This window comes from Anopheles aquasalis, chromosome 2, assembly GCF_943734665.1.
Source record: "Anopheles aquasalis chromosome 2, idAnoAquaMG_Q_19, whole genome shotgun sequence".
In the NCBI taxonomy this organism is placed as follows: domain Eukaryota; kingdom Metazoa; phylum Arthropoda; class Insecta; order Diptera; family Culicidae; genus Anopheles; species Anopheles aquasalis.
Genome location: NC_064877.1, coordinates 52,578,903 through 52,596,431, shown reverse-complemented (window position 1 = coordinate 52,596,431; position 17,529 = coordinate 52,578,903). Strand labels below are relative to the sequence as shown.

Genomic DNA, 17,529 nt, shown 5'->3' with positions numbered 1-17,529 from the left:
AACTTTAGCTCCCCTTAAGGACTGCTAGCAATCTTACTTCAATCACCTTCGCCAATCGCAATTAATCTCAAACTTCAATGAGATTTAACAATCTCAGGATAACGGGTACTGAATGTTATCTGTATACCATACACTGCTGGCCAATAAAATAGGTAATTGGGTGAAGCTGGTATAATTTGAACTGTACTCTAAAAACTGCACATGCAACGTTCACCATCGTTATAATGTACTTACATACACTAGTTTACGTCATTTATCAGCCCTCTTGGTGATAGTTTACTCAAAAGTGAAAGGTGTATTACCGTCCACTTTGATAGCAATCTGGTTTGGCATGGTTAAAATAATAGGTACTTCGTTGTATGCGCTGTAATTTCACCCAACTTTATGAAAAAGACTGGTTTGTTTGTTTTTGCTACAATGTATTTTCAATTGTGAACACAAGACACATCGTTGTTTCTTATTAGAACACCCAGAATGTGCCGAAAGAATCATTTGAACCCTGAGGAAAGGAGGCTTGTGAAAATTTGCTCAAGGAAGGCGCAATGTACAAAAGGATCGTCAACGTACTAGGCAGATCAGTAAACTTTATGAGAAATGCTTTGTTTTCGTGAAAAAACAAGGGAAACGCGAGGTAGGCAGAGAAAACCCAAGCCTACGTCTGATTATCGCATATCACTTTTGGCCCAAACTGATTCGTTTGCTTCATCCAGAACAATTTTCTCACAAATAAACGATATTATTAGTCCAAAGTCTGTCCGTGTGCGGTTAAAAGAGACTAATCTACCAGGATGAATTGCACGAAAAGTGCCACTGTTGAGAAAAATAGATTTGCAGATGAGGAAACAGTGTGCTAATCAATATCGTTATTAACACGGTATTGAAGGTGCCACAAAGTGGCGTAAAATGTATGGAGCGTCGAAACAAAAATAAATTTGTTTAGTTCGGACTCTTAGCAGAATGTTCGACGACCTGCTGGCAAAGAATTTCATCCACGCTTCACAAAAAAAAAAATTGAAAAACATAGTGGCGGAAGCATCATGATTTGGGGATGTTTTTCGCGGATTGGTGTAGATCCCCATTTTCAAAATAAAGGTCACCATGAATGCTGTCGAATATAATTTAATTATGGAAGGGGTAATACCACCTCACACAGAAGAAATCATGCCTCTAAGATGGGTATTTCCACAGGACAACGATCCAAACCATACATCAAACCTTATGAAATCATAGTTTGTTGGAAACAATGTGTCAATTTTGCCTTGGCCATGTAAATCTCTTGACTTAATCTCTATTGAAAACTTAAATAATACCTAAAAGAAAAAATAATAAATACCTAAATAATACCTAAAAGAAAAAAAAGGAATACCTTAAAGAAAAACTAAGCTGGATAACATTTTTCAAACAGAGATGAATAGCAGCAGTGCAGTAGGAATGGTATTCCATTCCGTTGAAAACGTGTCAGGATTTGGTCGATTCAATGCCTAGAAGAGTGCATAAAGTTTTTCAAAACAACGGGGAATACACTGGATACTGACTAATTTTTAAATCAAATATTGACTTTTGATATAAGCAAATGAAAACCGTGTTAATTAATTAATGTTTGCCCTATTCACTGATTTACCTATTTTATTGGCCAGATATTTGAAACGGACTTCTATTAAAACTAAGCAACTCCTTGCAATTATAATTCTTTTGCATTTTCTTTACGTTTGTTTTGGTACTAGTATGTTGTGCTATTACTGGAATACCTATGGATACATTAAATTTTGAAAAATAACCAAATATTGCAGCTAAAAACCTGTTACCTGTGGGTCTCATCATAATCTTTCATCATAATCTTTATTGGCCAGCAGTGTATACACATAATGGACAACATTGATCATCCTGTGATTGAAATGTAAATGATACTGGAAGTCTTGTAACCGATACTGCGATATCATGCGCTTCAACAATACCAAACCACAATTGTACGGTTCTTCATTGATTGTGTCGATTATGGGAGTATTGGAATGTTCATGCAATCTGCTACTTGTCCATGATCCCACACTCCTCGGATAAGGAGATTTGAAAATAATGAATAACCACTATAATGGCTCTTAATGTAGAACATATCTGCTAATAGCGACGTCTTCGTCGCAATTAAAAGTCAATCGCATCCAAATGCTCCTACTTTACACTGTGGGGATTTTAAGTGTTTCGAGTTTTCGCATCATAATTACTACTTTCAATTACTGTTAAGACATTTCTGAACAGTTGGAAAAGGTAACTCTGATTACATAAAGAAAATATTGAGAGCAAAGCAACCTACAAACTTAAGCCTGATAATATAATTTACCTTTGTAAAATCTGTTACTGGAATCTCTTCCGCCGCCTAACAAAATATTTTGATATCGGCAACAATCAGGCAACAACGCAAATGCCTCGTTTCTAAACATACGGCTCGTCCGTCCTTATATATGTTTAAAAAAAACGCAAATGCCTCGTTTCTAGTGGATGCATTAAAGTTTTTACGAAACACAGTTTCAAACAAGCGTTAGAACCTTGGTTATAATTGTTGTGACTAACGAGAAAACATGATCTCAATAACAGATCAAGTGAGCTCGTGCCTCTTTTGATCTGATTTGATTGGCAAAAACACGTGCAATCGCGAAAATAACAGTATCGGTTACAAGTCTGCGGAAAACAAACCTTCAATTAAGACTCCCTCATCGAATTTCATCAAATTGTCTATCCTTTATAAGATAATAGGATGGATGGTATCCTAAACAGAAATAAAGAATTTGATTCAAAACCTAGGGATCTAAACCACAGCAACCATAGGTCATGTAAAATAGAGGAGGCATGTTTGAAATAATAACTTCCTGAGCAGTGCAAAAAATTACTTATAAAACTAAAAATGAGGTGATTTTAATGCTCATGCAAAAGCTTATGCCAGATACCAGTCAAACATAAAAATAAATTGCATTTCTGTGTGCGATATTGAATATTTCCTCATGTACATATTCCTGTAATTTGTTGTACCAGATTTGTTGATTGTCCAGAAAATCTACAAAGAAGCAAGTAAACTGGAGAGATTTTGTAAAATGGATCGAACGAGAGTTTTGCCCTATGATTCTGTATCTGCTGGAAGGGAATCCAGAAGATGAATCCTTGGAGGAAGGATTACTAACCGGTGCCTAATATCTGATCTGAATAAATGTTATGTTGTTTGTTAAAAATTAAACATGCAAACTGAGTAATGCTTTCAACAAAGTTTTCCTGTAATCCGTCAACCTTTTGGTAGAATTTTTTCATCGAACATATGTAAATTCATATTTTGAGAAAAGTTTAATTGGCAAAAAGAAGGATGATTAAAAGGAAAGGAATAAGGACAAGCAAACAAACCCTTTAAAAAGGGACAAACCACGAACCGCTTAGGTATCAGAAGCATAAAACACCCCCCGTACCCGTCCTGGAATTCACAAATCTTTTACCGGTTCATCGAGGAGATTCCTTGGCTAATGTAAAAAGGATTGCCGAACCATTCACACGTCATCATGTGATTGCTACAAGACACTGAAACTTTTATCGTGATCACAAAAACACAAACTGGAGTAGCAATTGGGTACTTATCGATTTCATCACATAACCTTTATTCACCTGCACCGCCGGAACCACCGACGCCTGGCCATCGTTTCCGAGCAATGGTTAACTGCAAACGTAAGACTACATGAACAAAATCGACCCCAATCGAATCGCTCCAAAGCAATCGCCGGCAGCCCGGGGCGCATCCGATCAAACTCCCCCCCCTCTGAGAGGCAGTTGAAGGCGCAGCACTCTTCACTTCACTTCCTTAACCTGCAGACCCGGTGGCAGCGACTGCTTCAGTTTTTCGGCCTTCTCCTTGTCTTTGACCACCAGCGTGTAAAGGTAGCGGGAACAACGGATCTTGAACTTGGTGTTCGTCTCGTTCTTCTTTATCTTGACCGCGCGCGCATCCTTCCTGCGAGCCTTGATGAGGAAGTCTTTCACTTCCTTAATTTCCTGCGGCATCCTGTGGAAAGGAATGGAAAACAACGATGTAGTCTTGCCGGGGGCACAGTGGCGCTTTGGGGGCAAATTTCCACTTACTTTACACCTTTTTACGGCTGCGAAAATGGAAAATTTATTCCACTTCGGTAGCGTGCGTGTTGTTGACGAGAGCGACAACCCGGAGAAAGAGCGTACCGACCAGGTGACAGTCCGCACTTCCGTTTCTCGATGCTGCTGCCCCCTGGCGGGATTTTGTACGTTAACGAGGGGTCTCACGAATCACCCGACTCGTTCGAGTAGACCGACTCGAAATGAAGTCGAGCAGTTTTGTCGAGCAGACACTTTGCTTCGAGGCGCCTCAGAGAATTAGCGAATCGAGGCAAGAGCAAATAGAGGCTTAAAATAGAAGTTTATATGAGATTGTAGTACAGGAAGTGTGTTTCGCCGATTCCTCCACCTGCGCGTCGATTCGCAAGGTAAGCGTGAACGTAACAGGTAAGGTAAGAACGTTTTTCGCAGAAATCCCGTAACTAACTCGTAATTGACGATTTATTGAAAGTGCCCTGCTGTTGGTGTTGGTTTCATTTGCTTTGCTGGTGTTGTGGGGAACATAAACACGTTCGTCCTTGCCTTGCCCCGTTCCCTCGGGTTTTCCACTGACCCAGTTTTGAGGCGGCCAAAGTGGCCAACAAAAACAGTGCGTGGCACGAGCAAAATCGACGGACCCTTGCGGTGGTTTGCAAGCGAGGCAAGGTCGTAATTGATAAAACAATTATGGAGCAATTACTGCCTGTCTGCACGTGTTTGAAGGGTAGCAAAACAGTTCGGCTGGCCATCGCCTAATGTGTAAGTCACTGAACTTTTGGAAGCGGTTAAGGGACTAACATTCTCATTAGGCTCGTTGAGTGAAATTTACGAATGTCTCCAAAACAGTAAAAAAACGTCTGCGTCGTCGTGCGTTTAATTATTTCCTTTATCATTAACGGTCGCTTGACTAGCAAGTTCTAAACGGCATCTACACAGTACCGGTGCCCTCTGACCGACTGCCTAGTTTATCTAATTACTATGCAACGATTCCTGGTGTTCATTAATATTTTCCTGCACGTGTGCGAGCAAACACACAGCACTTCCGTCATTGAACTTAATCCACACAGCTCAGCTGCCGGTACAGCGATCAGTCCATTTTACACGTAAAGTATTGAGTTCTTGCTTTATTCTCTCTTATTCCATATAATACTACCCAGTAAGAGGTTCCTTTTGATGTGTGTCGAAGCGTCCAAAGTGTATTCTGTGCCCGAAAATTCCCTTCCAATGCAAACCTTCGAAGCAAGCATAGATAAATAATGGAAATTATGCAACCGTATCGTAGGCGACGACTGCAGCGAAGAGCCGCCGCCAGTCAACGTTCAAACTCTTTTCTACGTTCCGGTCAAAGTCCTCACGGTTCAGCTGGTGGAACGCGACCGAACGTGGATCTCGGCGGAAAAGCACATCACAACCACGCATCGTCGTCGGTTCGCGCTCCAGCACTAATACAGTGTCGTGATAACTTGTGAATTAACCAGCGGTTGTGTGTCCAGCTGGTGAAGGCCATCTAATCTAGCTTTCCTTTGGAAATAGAAGCAAACCGAGGATACCGCTTTTCACTGGCCACTCCGAACGCCGTTCAGAATTGTTCCAAGATCCAAGAAGCTTCTGTGGCCATCACTATGTCACTGGCGAGAATGCCAATTTCGTTGCATATCATTTGATTGCAGTCAATCTAGTCATCTGTTGATTCATACCGCCATGCAAGAAGCCGTTCCAAAGGTCTTGTTCCTGATTTGCACTGTACCGCTGGAGCAACGTGACACTGGCGCTGGTGGCTTTGATGACGACATGTCCACCTCAGTGAACAGGTCGGACCGCACGCGATACGCAAAATGGCTTAGCGGGTTCAGGAACGACCTTCGAACGGATCGTCTTCTTACGGGAATTTCTTCCTGTATTATTATCACGACCCTAGCCGGCCAATGACCATCCATCCACGCACAATCGTGAACCAAACATCTTATCACGAAGACATGAGGATTCCTCATGCTCCAATAAACCTCTTTAATCCAGCTTATCTTCTGACGCGGGAACCGCCCCGGTATCCTGGTTGTTTCTGGTACCCTAGTAGACACATTATTTATCGGTACTGGTCGATTTTTTGTGTGTTTGTTTTCCACTCTAAAGGTTCGATATGCACAGACATATGAAGGGTATGACGTACTCCCCCCAGGGAACTGATTACCGCACTACACGCATCACATGGATGTGTTTGCACAACAGCGCAGGTGACACCGAAATGGAGGAACACAAAAGGCATTGAATATTCTTGCTAAACGAACATTTTTGTTGAATCCTTGAAACAAATGTATTTCCAATGCAATCAATAGGACGTTGGATAAGAAACACCAGCGGCAAAGGTATGGTAATGATCGTTTTCGTTATGCTCCGTGATTCTACGATGACCTATGGAAAGGATGCGATCGAAGCAAGCGAAAATAGATTGCATAAATAAGCTGAACACGGAAAGTGTGGAGTGCTATTTTAATTACGCACAAAACCTTGTGGATTGTGGAGCCTTTTAATCTTCACAGTCACAGCCACGTGCGCTCTGACGTTATGCGTATAAATCCATTTAAAGCTACACCTTGATACCGACCGAATTTTATCATGACTCTCTGTCCCGGCCTGGCTCTAAGGTCATCTCGGAGTCATTTATCTGGATTGATCTGGTTCGTTTTGGGGTAGCAAATCACAAGGGCTCCACAAATGATTCACGGTTAAGAACATTAAATTAACCTGTATATGCTTTATACGCACTTCTAGAAATACTCATCTCATTCATGGTTCAGACGAACGATCAGGAAGAACGCTCGTTTGCGCTATCTCGCCTTTCCGGATTGATCGGTGGGGACAGCGGTAGTGGCGGCACCAGAACCTATCGGGAGCTATCTGCGGTGCGACGCAACAGCTTGCCAATCGACGGCGGACTTTGTACTGTCTATTCGTTTACGTCACGGCGGCCGCGAAACCGGCTTCGCCATTCTTGTGCTCGTATTTGAGCAGCAAAATATTTTAAGCGAACCGGCAGGCCGTGGGGTAAGTGACACTTGGTCAGTTTTTTTGTTTGTTTCGTGACCGGTCGATTACCGCATAGCATACGCGGTTAGATGGTTCTAACGGCGGGTATCTTATCGACTCTCTCTCTCACGCATCGTCGATTCGCAATTGTTTAAGCCAATATTGACTTGTCGTTTTTGGTGTTAGATCTAAAGGGCACATTGCATCAAAAGAACGTAAAGTAACTGCCTAAATTGTTACAAAACCGACCATTATATAATATCGCACCTTTAGAGCGAACTTTAATGAATATTTTGCGATTAGCACTGCCTTCAAGGCGAAAAGATCAATTAGCAAAACGCCTCGCCTTTATAACAAAACGGAATGATCTGTAATCCGGTGATCAAGCAACGACAGTAGTAGGCGCCATCACACGCAGACCACCGTACACTTAGATTTCGATGACTCTCGATCAGAAACACGCTTGAGCCAGATCACTACTACAAATGTCAACCAAAACAATGGTGCGTGGCGTGGCGTGTGTGGAGCTGCAACACGTTTTCCCACTGTCTTGAACGTTGGACGGACAACTCTTCGTCCGAATCGAGAAGCGCCTTAGTCAATTTTTACTCGGCAACGCGTGCGGTCGGTCGGTGGGTCGGTTCAACTTATCTTCTAGGTTTGTATGGAAAGTGGGGATAGAGAGGAGCGCGGCTAATGATAACTGAAGTTATCAGTTTTGTTACCAAGTGATTTACCAAGTGTCAAAAAGGATCGGATTGCTACTATCGGCTGATTAACGTGGCTGTTGCGTCTGGAATGCTTACAGCCATGCAATCTGTTCTTCGGTAACCATAAATTAAAAGTGAAGTGCATTTAATCGTAGATTTTATTCAGTTTTCAAGGTTTATGCAATCAAAAGGTTTAGGTTTTTATCAAACGAGAAACGAAACATACTGCATGCTGTAGAGGCACACAGTAAATCGCATTGTAGACCCTTGGGCTGCTTGGGTGAAAGGGTAGCATGCGCTCCAAACTGGTCGACCTTAAGAGAAGAAGGTAGTTCATGAGTACACTGCAATCGTCTCGTCAGTGAGCTGCAGTTTTTCTCCGTACAATGATTTGGTCGATACTTTGAACTCAGACTGTGACCTCACCCTGAATCCGGTGACGACATTGCGAATAGAAAGTTTTTCTTTCGTGCGGAAAACGCATCTCAAAGCTCAAGGTGATGCTAACCAAATCACAAGCCCCCCGGAGACCGACCGTCCGTTGCTGGTGGTGTGGTCTCCATGGTCGCTCCAGCACAACGAATGGTGGTAGTAGACATGAATGGTCAGTCTTTAGCAGCCGAAGGAAGAGAGACGCATTTTTTCAACATTTCCCAACAACAAACAGCAGATAGCAAACAACAAACTCACACAGGCACAATTTTCGTTTGGTTTTGTGGTGGCTGAATAGTGTTCATTGCCATCGAGTGGCCGTAGTCAACACGCGTGGCTTACGAGGCACCGTTCAATGCCAAATAGCGGTGTGAGAGTGTTCGTCCAGCCGGTAGTAGTTGCCGTGCAACGGTTCTCCGGTCAGCCGTTGTTTTGAAACTGTCTCCCAAAATGGCATTTTGGGCCGTCACCGTTAAATGCGGAGCTTCGTTCGATGCCCCCCGGTCGTTGCTTTGGACTGGTCAAACATGAAATGAAAACTAAACGGGGGAGGGGAGGGGGTGGAAGGTGCTGGGAGTGGGAGGTAGTTTGTGCAACAGAGCGGGTGCTGCCTTTCCAACTGTCAAGGTCGCGCTGGCACTTTTGTTGCCAAGATGCGATATGCATGATCACCAACATTGATCAATCGGCGAATGTTTCAATTTTTGATTTCTTTTCTCATTCTCGAATGAAATCTTGATGATGGTGGTTTACTCCTCTTACACTCCCTCTGTACTCGATCACTACAACCGGCATCACTGAACTGTGATGAAGTGACATTGAAAGTATTTCCACCAGCGCTCCCTTGTTTCTATTCTAGGACGCTTATCAAGAGCCATGCCTAAGCCCATGTGAGATAAGGTAGCGTAGGTTTCAGTCACGAAAACATCAGCAATACTTACGCATGGACATCACGATGGACTGTTGTTATCGGACGAAAGAGTAAAGACCCTGATGACCTATTTTTTACCCTACGACCTACTCTTTTATTTTCATTTCATGCTCTGCTCTCCGTTGGACCACAGCTCGAGAACACTAGAGAGCTTTTTTGATTGAAAGCAGCAATTGCCGAAACCGAGTTCGATCGTGGATAAACAGCGTTTAACCTTGAACCGGTAACGATCAACCGGTGCTATGGCTGAAGCGCATTCAGCTGTTGCCTTTTCGTTTTCCATCACCCACGAAGGATGGGACATCAACTACGATCGCGAAGTTTTGGATCTTGTGTGGCAGTCAGGTGTTCGATCCTGGCGTAAACGCTTGGCTCGCTGGAGGGTAAGTAGGGAGTGCACCGGCTTTATGTTAACATTTAATTTCATTTCCTTTTCAAAATTTACAGACTGGCGTTCGGAACGGGGTATACCCGGCGCATCTGCAGAGCCTTTGGCTGGTGATAGCAATAGCAATTGGGTTACATTTTTCCCAGCGTCATGTCCCGTTCGATTTAGTGAATAAATGGCTCACGGTGCTTCCAGGGTGAGTCCCACAATAATGGATGCGCAACGGTTAGCGAGGATATTGAATTGAATTCTTTCTCATTTCCAGGGATACGCTGCAGTGGCAGGTTATAGCTTGCTCATTAGCTGGATTAGTTGTTTGGCTATCGATTTGCTACACTATGCGCTATTCCCTAAAGCTTTTGCTTATGTACAAGGGTTGGATGTATGAGAAGCGCGCACCTGGTAGCAGGACGTCCCTTCAGGTACAACACCACATAGAACAAATGAACTTTTTTTTGCTTTCAATTAAGATCTTTTTCATCTGTTTTTTTTTTTTTTATCTGCCAATACTCTTTTTCATCTCAACGATATAGACTAGACTTTGGGGATTATTTGTGAAGATCCTCGCTACCTGGAACAAGCCGGGCTTGTACAGCTTCCAGGGATCGCTTCCGCGACTGCCACTACCAAGTGTGAAGGATACGATGTCCCGCTATCTGCGCTCTGTTCGTCCACTGCTCGACGATACCAACTACAACCGAATGGAACGGTTGGCGAAAGAATTCCAGCAGGGAATTGCCACGAAGCTACAACGCTACCTTGTGCTGAAGAGCTGGTGGTCAACGAACTACGTTTCCGATTGGTGGGAGGAGTATGTTTACCTTCGTGGACGAGGGGCACTAATGGTAAACAGCAATTTCTACGGTATCGATGCCATCTTTATGCACCCAACCAAGGTACAGAGTGCCCGCGCGGCTAGTGTGATCCATCTGCTGCTGCAATTCCGCCGCACCGTTGAGCGACAAGAGCTTGAACCAGTGAGTATCGATATCCACCGATCGTAATCAGCGTGATCATCGTCATCTAATTGTCCATTCAATGTTTATTTGATTCGTGTCGTTTGTTTTTCTAATTTTAGATTCTAGTGCAGGGATTAGTGCCACTTTGCTCCTGGCAGTACGAGCGCATTTTCAACACAGTGCGTGCACCGGGCATTGAAAGTGATAAAATTATTCACTATCAAGACTCGAATCATATTGTGGTGCTGTATCGCGGCTGCTACTACAAGGTCATTATCTATCACAATGGTCGTTTGCTGCGACCTTGTGAGCTGCAGATGCAGATCGACCACATCCTTCAGCAGCAGGAAGAGAAACCACAGCCTGGTGAAGAGCTGCTCGCTTCTCTGACAGCCGGTGATCGCACCAAGTGGGCCCAGATCCGCCAGACTGTGTTTGCGAAAGGAGCCAACAGGACATCGTTGCATACGGTAGAGAGCGCAGCGTTTGTGTTATCGTTGGACGAAAAACCATTCGAGTTTGATATTGCACAACCAGAAAAGTTGGATCAATTTGGGCGTTATTTGCTTCACGGCAATGGCCACGATCGTTGGTTCGACAAGAGCTTTACGGTTTGTGTAGGGAGCAATGGAAGGGTGAGTGCACTTTGCAACTAACATTCAAGGCTATTGCTGATGATTGATTTTGTTTTCTTTTTTTTTTAGATTGGTTTCAACGCGGAACACACATGGTAAGTTGAGTATAAAATCAGTGGAAGCAATGAAAAGGGATATTCCCTTTATTAACTGTGCTGTTAATGTATGGAGCAACACGTTGAAGCTTCTTCTCTTTTAGGTTTATTGATCATCATTATTGATCGACGATTCAATATCATGGTTCGACCTTGTACAGTCTGTTTTTATTCGATTTTATCGTTATCGTACACATTACCCTATGACATTACACATGGTTTTGTTTCAAAACATGGGGGAAGGGCGGTCGTAATAGAAGGAGATCGAAATCAATCCGGTCTCATACCATGCAAACATACCTGATTGGGCGCATTGATATGCACAGACAAAAGACTGTTTCATTCTACGGATGTCTCATTTTTATTTTATTTTCTCTCTTCCTATTTCGTTTCTGTTAAAATCGAACGATGGTTGCCCTCCAACGTCCGTCCAATCACACACCGTTCATCATCGTTCGATTGTACGTTCCTTTCATCGAAACTCAAACCGCAAATGTTATCCCCTCACCACCAACCTATGGCTAAAAACAATTGGCATTTGTGATTATTCCACGGCAAACATCGTCCTCGTATTGTACTTCTGCAGGGCTGATGCAGCAGTCATGTCACACATTTGGGAAATGTTGATCATGGGCGAAACAGAGCAGCGGTAAAATATTTTGTGATTTTTATTTCCTTCTCGCGACCTTCTCGCTTTCAGTGTTTGGTGGTTTTTTAAAGTTGTATGTTTTCTTGTAAATATCTATGTCAAGCATAAAAAAAACGCTAAAAATGGAGAAGGTTAAGTGAGAAGGAAAGTAGGAACGCACGTTTCCGCAATCTCGTGGTGATAGTTATTTTGATGCATTGTGGAGACATTTTTTTTAGAGGCACGAGCTGTTTTGTAAATAGATTTCCTCATTATTTTAAGTTCAGTTCATGCTTTCTTTCATACTGCTCGGCTTGAGGTATATTTGCGGTGTTTGGAAGGAATCACCGCAACGCTTGGGTTGGGTCACGCATTTTGTGTTCTGCTTTACAGAATCAGGTCGCTGGTGGAGGAATCCAAATATCAAGCATGGAGAAGGAGTTTTCATTCAATCGTCAATTCCTTGCTGCGTCTCTTCTGCATCCTCGTACTATTTTCAGTCTACTTCGATGAAAAACGAATGGTGTAGATCTCTATTGTATATTCATAGCTGTATATTAAGCCACCAGAATGCAAACAACCCCTTACTACTGACCGTTTCACCCCGTTTTTCACCCCAGGGCTGATGCACCTGTTATGGCACATGTTTGGGAAAATATTGTCGCTGATGAAGCAACCAACAAACGGTAATGGTTTATTAAGGATCATACTGTCACCCTCCATAACCTAATCTAACTGACTGGCAATTTGTACTCTGGTACACACACCGACCTCGGATGCAAGTTTAGTGTATTAGAAAAAATAATTTGAAATTCAATTGGATAACGACCGAGATAATTAAGAGTTCGAAAATGTTTCCTGCGTGCTTGTTACTAACCTTAGTTAGCACATATGAACACAATATTCGGCATAGAAAAGTAACAAAACTCATTTACTTTATAACAGTACCAGCTTTTTTAACTATTGCATGCTTTTCCCCAATTCAGGATCGTAGTTTCGCTTTGGCTTAATATCTAGTATCGCTCTCTAGAATGTTGCACGTAGAATATAGAATGTCTCAAGTTTAACGTTCCAAACAAGGCGATCTACCATATTGGAAAACCATATTGTCGGTATATACTAACGATTTTTCTCCCTGTGGAACTGTTTTGGTTGCCTGCCATTGAAACATTAGATATGATGAAAATGGTAATACAGTTGGAATTCCTGAATTTGAGCCGCCAACACCCAAGCGCCTTGTGTGGGATTTGAACGATAAAGTGGCGCTGGAAGCTATCGACGAAGCTCATCTGGCTGCGCAGAAGCTTCTAAATGTAAGTTCTACAATCCTTGTGTGCCTAATAGAAACCAATGTGGCAAAGAAGAATAATGCAAATCTATTTGTTTGTTTCAGGATGTTGATCTGCGAATTCTGGTACACGATGCTTACGGCAAGGGGCTGATGAAGAAATGCCGTCTATCGCCAGACGCTTTCATACAAATGGCACTTCAATTGGCATACTATCGAGATGCGGGCAAATTTTCCCTTACCTACGAAGCGTCCATGACCCGCCTGTTCCGTGAAGGCCGCACGGAAACTGTCCGTCCTTGCACAATCGAATCCGCCGACTGGGTAAAGGCGATGCTTGATAACAATGTTACGGTAATTTTGCTGATAAAATGTGATAGTAAGAAGTGATATTTAAGACGTTTCGCGTTTGTCGCCTGTTTGTAGGTTGAGGAGCGTGTGCGCCTGCTGAATGCTGCTTGTGATCGCCACCAGCTCGGCTATCAGGACGCGATGTGTGGCAAAGGTATCGATCGACATCTGTTTTGCCTTTATGTCGTGTCCAAGTACCTGGAAATCGATTCACCCTTCCTGCAGGAAGTGTTGAGTGAACCATGGAGATTATCCACTAGTCAAACGCCGCATGGTCAAACGGCCAAGATGGATTTGAAAAAACATCCGAACTGCATCAGCGCCGGTGGTGGCTTTGGTCCGGTCGCCGATGACGGTTACGGCGTTTCGTACATCGTCGCTGGCGAAGACCTTATCTTCTTCCACATTTCTTCGAAACGGTCATGCGGTACAACGGTAGGTGACCGAGATTTAGAAATCTCGCTTCGATATATTCTGTTATTTAATACAAATGTCATCTAATATGATCGAACGCTTACGAAACTTGTTACAGAGTTCGGAACGATTTGCACAAGAGATTTGTCGCGCCTTATCGGACATGAAGCACCTTTTCGAAGAATACCGCAGCCTCCAGAAGCAAGGCACCACTGACGGTTCCAAGACCCACAAGAAGTAGACGTTCGATAGTGCAAGGTTAATGTTGGATACTATTATGCGCCTCAGGTTTTTGCGGGTGTGTAATATCCCATTCATTCAATCCTGATCTATAGGCAAAGTAGCAGTAGATAGTGCGTTAAGGCGAAATCGTTAACTATATTTTAATAGATACTGTGCAATTTTAAACCGTGAAGCACTTCTGTTTTTACACTGGTGGCGTTTCTTGCACCATTGCATATCATGGATCGGACTAGTATCATGTGCAATAACTTAAACAAACAAATTTCCTTTGGTTTTCTTCTCATTTCTTTTCTTAAAATACTTTTTTTTTTAAATAATTCATATTTGGAACACAATACCCGGCTAGTGTGTTACCGTGCACTAGTTTCAACGCAAGTCGTGAAGTATTTTTGGACCTGGAGGAATAGGTTGTTAAAAGAAGCCCTTAATCGGCTGAATAGATCCATACACCCATGCAATCAACAATGCAATTTTTGCTAGAAAATGTATAATGATGTAAATCAAACAATCGAACCACACCCACGCGAAGAAAATAATATTAGTGTAAGAAACGATGAGCAGTTGTTTGTATGTTTTTTGGTTTTGATTGTTTATTTTTTTAGAGCGATAAATTTTACGAATAGAAGATCGTTGCAGGGAAGTGAGAGATTGAAATCGGAAATAGCCAATTAAACAGTACATTTTAACTGGAGTAAAATTCGGGTCGAAAGGCCTTAGAACCATGAAAAGTGAGCCACCTGATCGTAGAGAGTCAGGGAACTGAAGCTACTCATTTTAAGCAGCAACTGTGCATAAGTTGATTTTTTCCACAATAAATACTATACTTTAAACCAGATAAACGGACTTTATAAATACTTTTGCTTTCAAACTATCTTGTGATTGTTAAAAACGAATAATCCGTTTAGAAATAAACTCTTTGCTCTTTGAAGGTAATGCCACGAAATGTTTGACGATGTCCCATATGTGACCCACAAAGTATACCCAGTGGGTTGTAAAATATCTTCAACGAACGAGCAATACATTTTGGTGTTACTGCCCGTTGCTATAGCAGTCGTGGATTTGTTTGTCAAACTTTGCCTTGGTCTTAGCAACGGCGACGTTTGCTGTTGAGGGTGTCAACCATATCAGTAGCCACAGTACAGGGTTTGTGGCACCGTCAGCAACGTTTGCACGGGATTTGTAAAGATAAAAAGTATGAGTGAGCTTAATTCTATTGAAGTAGATACCACCGAAACGATACAGGATATTGCCATAAAGCTGGTCACTGAGCAGCTGAAAAATGAAACGCGTCTTGCAACGGCACCTTCCGAACGAACGATTTTTGTCCTTGGCAGTAAAGGGGTCGTAAGTGATTGGATAATCTCAACCCACAAAAACAACGGAATGGCATAATACTAAACCGATCGTAATTGCAGGGAAAATCAACGCTCATCAATAGGTTTCTGGATCGTGACGATGTTCCTCGGCCCACCCTAGCACTGGAATATTCATTTGGCCGTCGTACAGCCTCGGGGCAAGGGGCGCAGAAAAACATCTGTAACGTGTGGGAGCTGGGAAGTTTGGCTAACTCTGCTCAACTCATTGAAATGCCCATCCGATCACATGGTTTGGCCTCATTTTCAAGTATCATCATGCTAGATCTGGCCCAGCCCGATCGCCTTTGGACGGATCTGGAAGCCGTCCTTAACGGCCTTAAGCAAGCAATTTCGAAACATTCTTCCCTCGGACAGACGGACGAGATGAAGGAACTAACGATGCAGAGAATAGGTAAAGATCACCCAGATCTGGCGACGCTGGAACTCTTTCCATTCCCAATTGTAATTATCGGTGGAAAGTACGACATTTTTCAGAACCTTGATTCGGAAATTCGAAAGCACGTGTCCCGTTGCCTGCGCTCAATCGCGCACACGTTGGGTGCGGCAGTATTGTTTTATTCATCGAAAAACTCTTCCCTTACCAAGCTAGCTAAGGACACTTTGAACTATTTGGGGTTCGCCAGTCCGTCCAATCCCTTCCGTACCGCAGTCTTCGATCCTTCGGCTCCGCTGGTTATTCCTTTTGGGGCAGATTCTTGGGAGCGGATCGGGGTGACGCCTACAAACTCGGAACGAATTGGGCACAGTTTTGTCACGCAGATACCACAAGTTCCTATCAGTCACAGCGTCGTTCCGGACGATCCGGGCAAGGATCCAGGATTCAAAGAGTCAACAATCGATGAACTTCGATCACATAAGGACGAGGAGTTACTCTACGTTCTCAAGGATACTGAAATCCGCATGAAATTCGAAGTTGTCCAATAGATAGCTATATTTCAGGACATCTTTAGTGGAAGTAATGATGTCAAGAACAATAATCGAACATTTTAGGAGGTTTATATTAAGGGAAGATGGTCACTGTAATGCATAGAGGAAACCAATCGACGAACGAATTAACTTGAAGAATTAGGGCACGGTTTGTTAAAAATTGGAAGATAAAAGTTAAAACGATGTACTGAAATATACAAATATTAGGTTGGCGCATAACTCTTTTCGTAGCGAATAATATAGCGAATTTCTTCACTAATTTCACACACCTTTCGACAGCTATAACTTTTTGCCCACTTCTCTAAATTCTGTTTTGTTTTGATTAAATTATACATCAAATGTCCCTTAAAACAACGTGGTATGATATGGCATAATGTGATTGATAACCATGGAGATAGACGACTCCAACGACATTTATTGCCAAATACGAACAGATTTATGATATATCTAAGCATAACCAGATGCTTTATAATTCAAAAGATAATATCAACTCTCCTCGATGTCTCAACATGATAAGAGATGTGGTCCGGTTTTGAGAAAAAAGAAGAGGTGAGCCTAAATGATAGGGTTCTTTTTATACACTTTATGAGAAAGTAAACCGTTTTCTGGTGTTAAATGATAATAGAAAACAACTATTTGCTACAGTAATTCGATTTTATTTGGTAGTGAGGATATCACATTTTCCATTTTATAGTTGCATATTTTTGAAAATTTAAGCAATTGGTTTACTTTTATATTACCGAACCAATTACAATAGATAATTTACAAAAAACGGGTTCCTTGCATAATTTTAGCCACAAATCGAAAACGAAAGTCTGTAGTCCACTAGCTCTCTTTGTGCGATGCGAAATGTCCGCCCAAGTGTGCTATATCCCCAAACATTTTATTATTTCCCTCCAACAAATATCACTATCATTTACCAAAAAAAAAAGTCTGTATAAGTTAGTTAAAAAAGAATGAAAAGAAATAGAGGAGATAATTAATAACGTTGATAAAAATGAATGAATTTTATAACTTAAGTCTGCAGTTT

The 17,529-nt window shown here is 42.3% G+C and overlaps 3 protein-coding genes across 7 annotated transcripts; 2 read left to right on the top strand and 1 right to left on the bottom strand.

The window, feature by feature from the left end:
- Nucleotides 1-3,605: 3,605 nt before the first annotated feature.
- On the bottom strand, nucleotides 3,606-4,245 carry LOC126572849 (60S ribosomal protein L38). The gene is made up of 2 exons (XM_050232533.1): nucleotides 4,111-4,245; nucleotides 3,606-4,033 (listed from the first exon to the last, which is right to left on the bottom strand). The coding sequence occupies exon 2, from the start codon at nucleotides 4,030-4,032 to the stop codon at nucleotides 3,820-3,822; it is 213 nt and encodes a 70-aa protein (XP_050088490.1). The 5' UTR covers nucleotide 4,033; nucleotides 4,111-4,245; the 3' UTR covers nucleotides 3,606-3,819.
- A 117-nt stretch (nucleotides 4,246-4,362) lies between these two features.
- Nucleotides 4,363-15,029, top strand: LOC126572848 (carnitine O-palmitoyltransferase 1, liver isoform). Of its 5 annotated transcripts, none has more exons than XM_050232529.1 (12): nucleotides 4,363-4,487; nucleotides 9,329-9,578; nucleotides 9,643-9,779; nucleotides 9,849-10,005; nucleotides 10,117-10,560; nucleotides 10,662-11,177; nucleotides 11,247-11,272; nucleotides 12,521-12,586; nucleotides 13,075-13,213; nucleotides 13,294-13,542; nucleotides 13,615-13,974; nucleotides 14,072-15,029. In XM_050232529.1, exons 2-12 carry the CDS (start codon nucleotides 9,438-9,440, stop codon nucleotides 14,192-14,194), a joined length of 2,358 nt encoding a protein of 785 aa, XP_050088486.1. In that variant the 5' UTR covers nucleotides 4,363-4,487; nucleotides 9,329-9,437; the 3' UTR covers nucleotides 14,195-15,029. The 5 variants fall into 5 exon arrangements, with proteins under 5 accessions (XP_050088486.1, XP_050088488.1, XP_050088484.1 ...); XM_050232531.1 differs by lacking the exon at nucleotides 12,521-12,586 and adding an exon at nucleotides 11,859-11,921 and having other exon boundaries at nucleotides 4,382-4,511; XM_050232527.1 differs by having other exon boundaries at nucleotides 4,383-4,511.
- A 361-nt stretch (nucleotides 15,030-15,390) lies between these two features.
- On the top strand, nucleotides 15,391-16,613 carry LOC126569494 (cytoplasmic dynein 2 light intermediate chain 1). The gene is made up of 2 exons (XM_050226631.1): nucleotides 15,391-15,540; nucleotides 15,612-16,613. The coding sequence occupies exons 1-2, from the start codon at nucleotides 15,391-15,393 to the stop codon at nucleotides 16,494-16,496; spliced, it is 1,035 nt and encodes a 344-aa protein (XP_050082588.1). The 3' UTR covers nucleotides 16,497-16,613.
- Nucleotides 16,614-17,529: the final 916 nt, after the last annotated feature.

Excerpts from the sequence above, each read along its gene's own strand:
- LOC126572849 (XM_050232533.1), bottom strand. The coding sequence starts at position 4,032 with ATGCCGCAGGAAATTAAGGAAGTGAAAGACTTCCTCATCAAGGCTCGC.
- LOC126572848 (XM_050232529.1), top strand. The coding sequence starts at position 9,438 with ATGGCTGAAGCGCATTCAGCTGTTGCCTTTTCGTTTTCCATCACCCAC. Across the intron at positions 9,780-9,848 it reads TGGCTCACGGTGCTTCCAGG|GGATACGCTGCAGTGGCAGG; the intron begins GTGAGTCCCACA and ends TCTCATTTCCAG. Across the intron at positions 13,543-13,614 it reads TGCTTGATAACAATGTTACG|GTTGAGGAGCGTGTGCGCCT; the intron begins GTAATTTTGCTG and ends GCCTGTTTGTAG.
- LOC126569494 (XM_050226631.1), top strand. The coding sequence starts at position 15,391 with ATGAGTGAGCTTAATTCTATTGAAGTAGATACCACCGAAACGATACAG. Across the intron at positions 15,541-15,611 it reads TCCTTGGCAGTAAAGGGGTC|GGAAAATCAACGCTCATCAA; the intron begins GTAAGTGATTGG and ends TCGTAATTGCAG.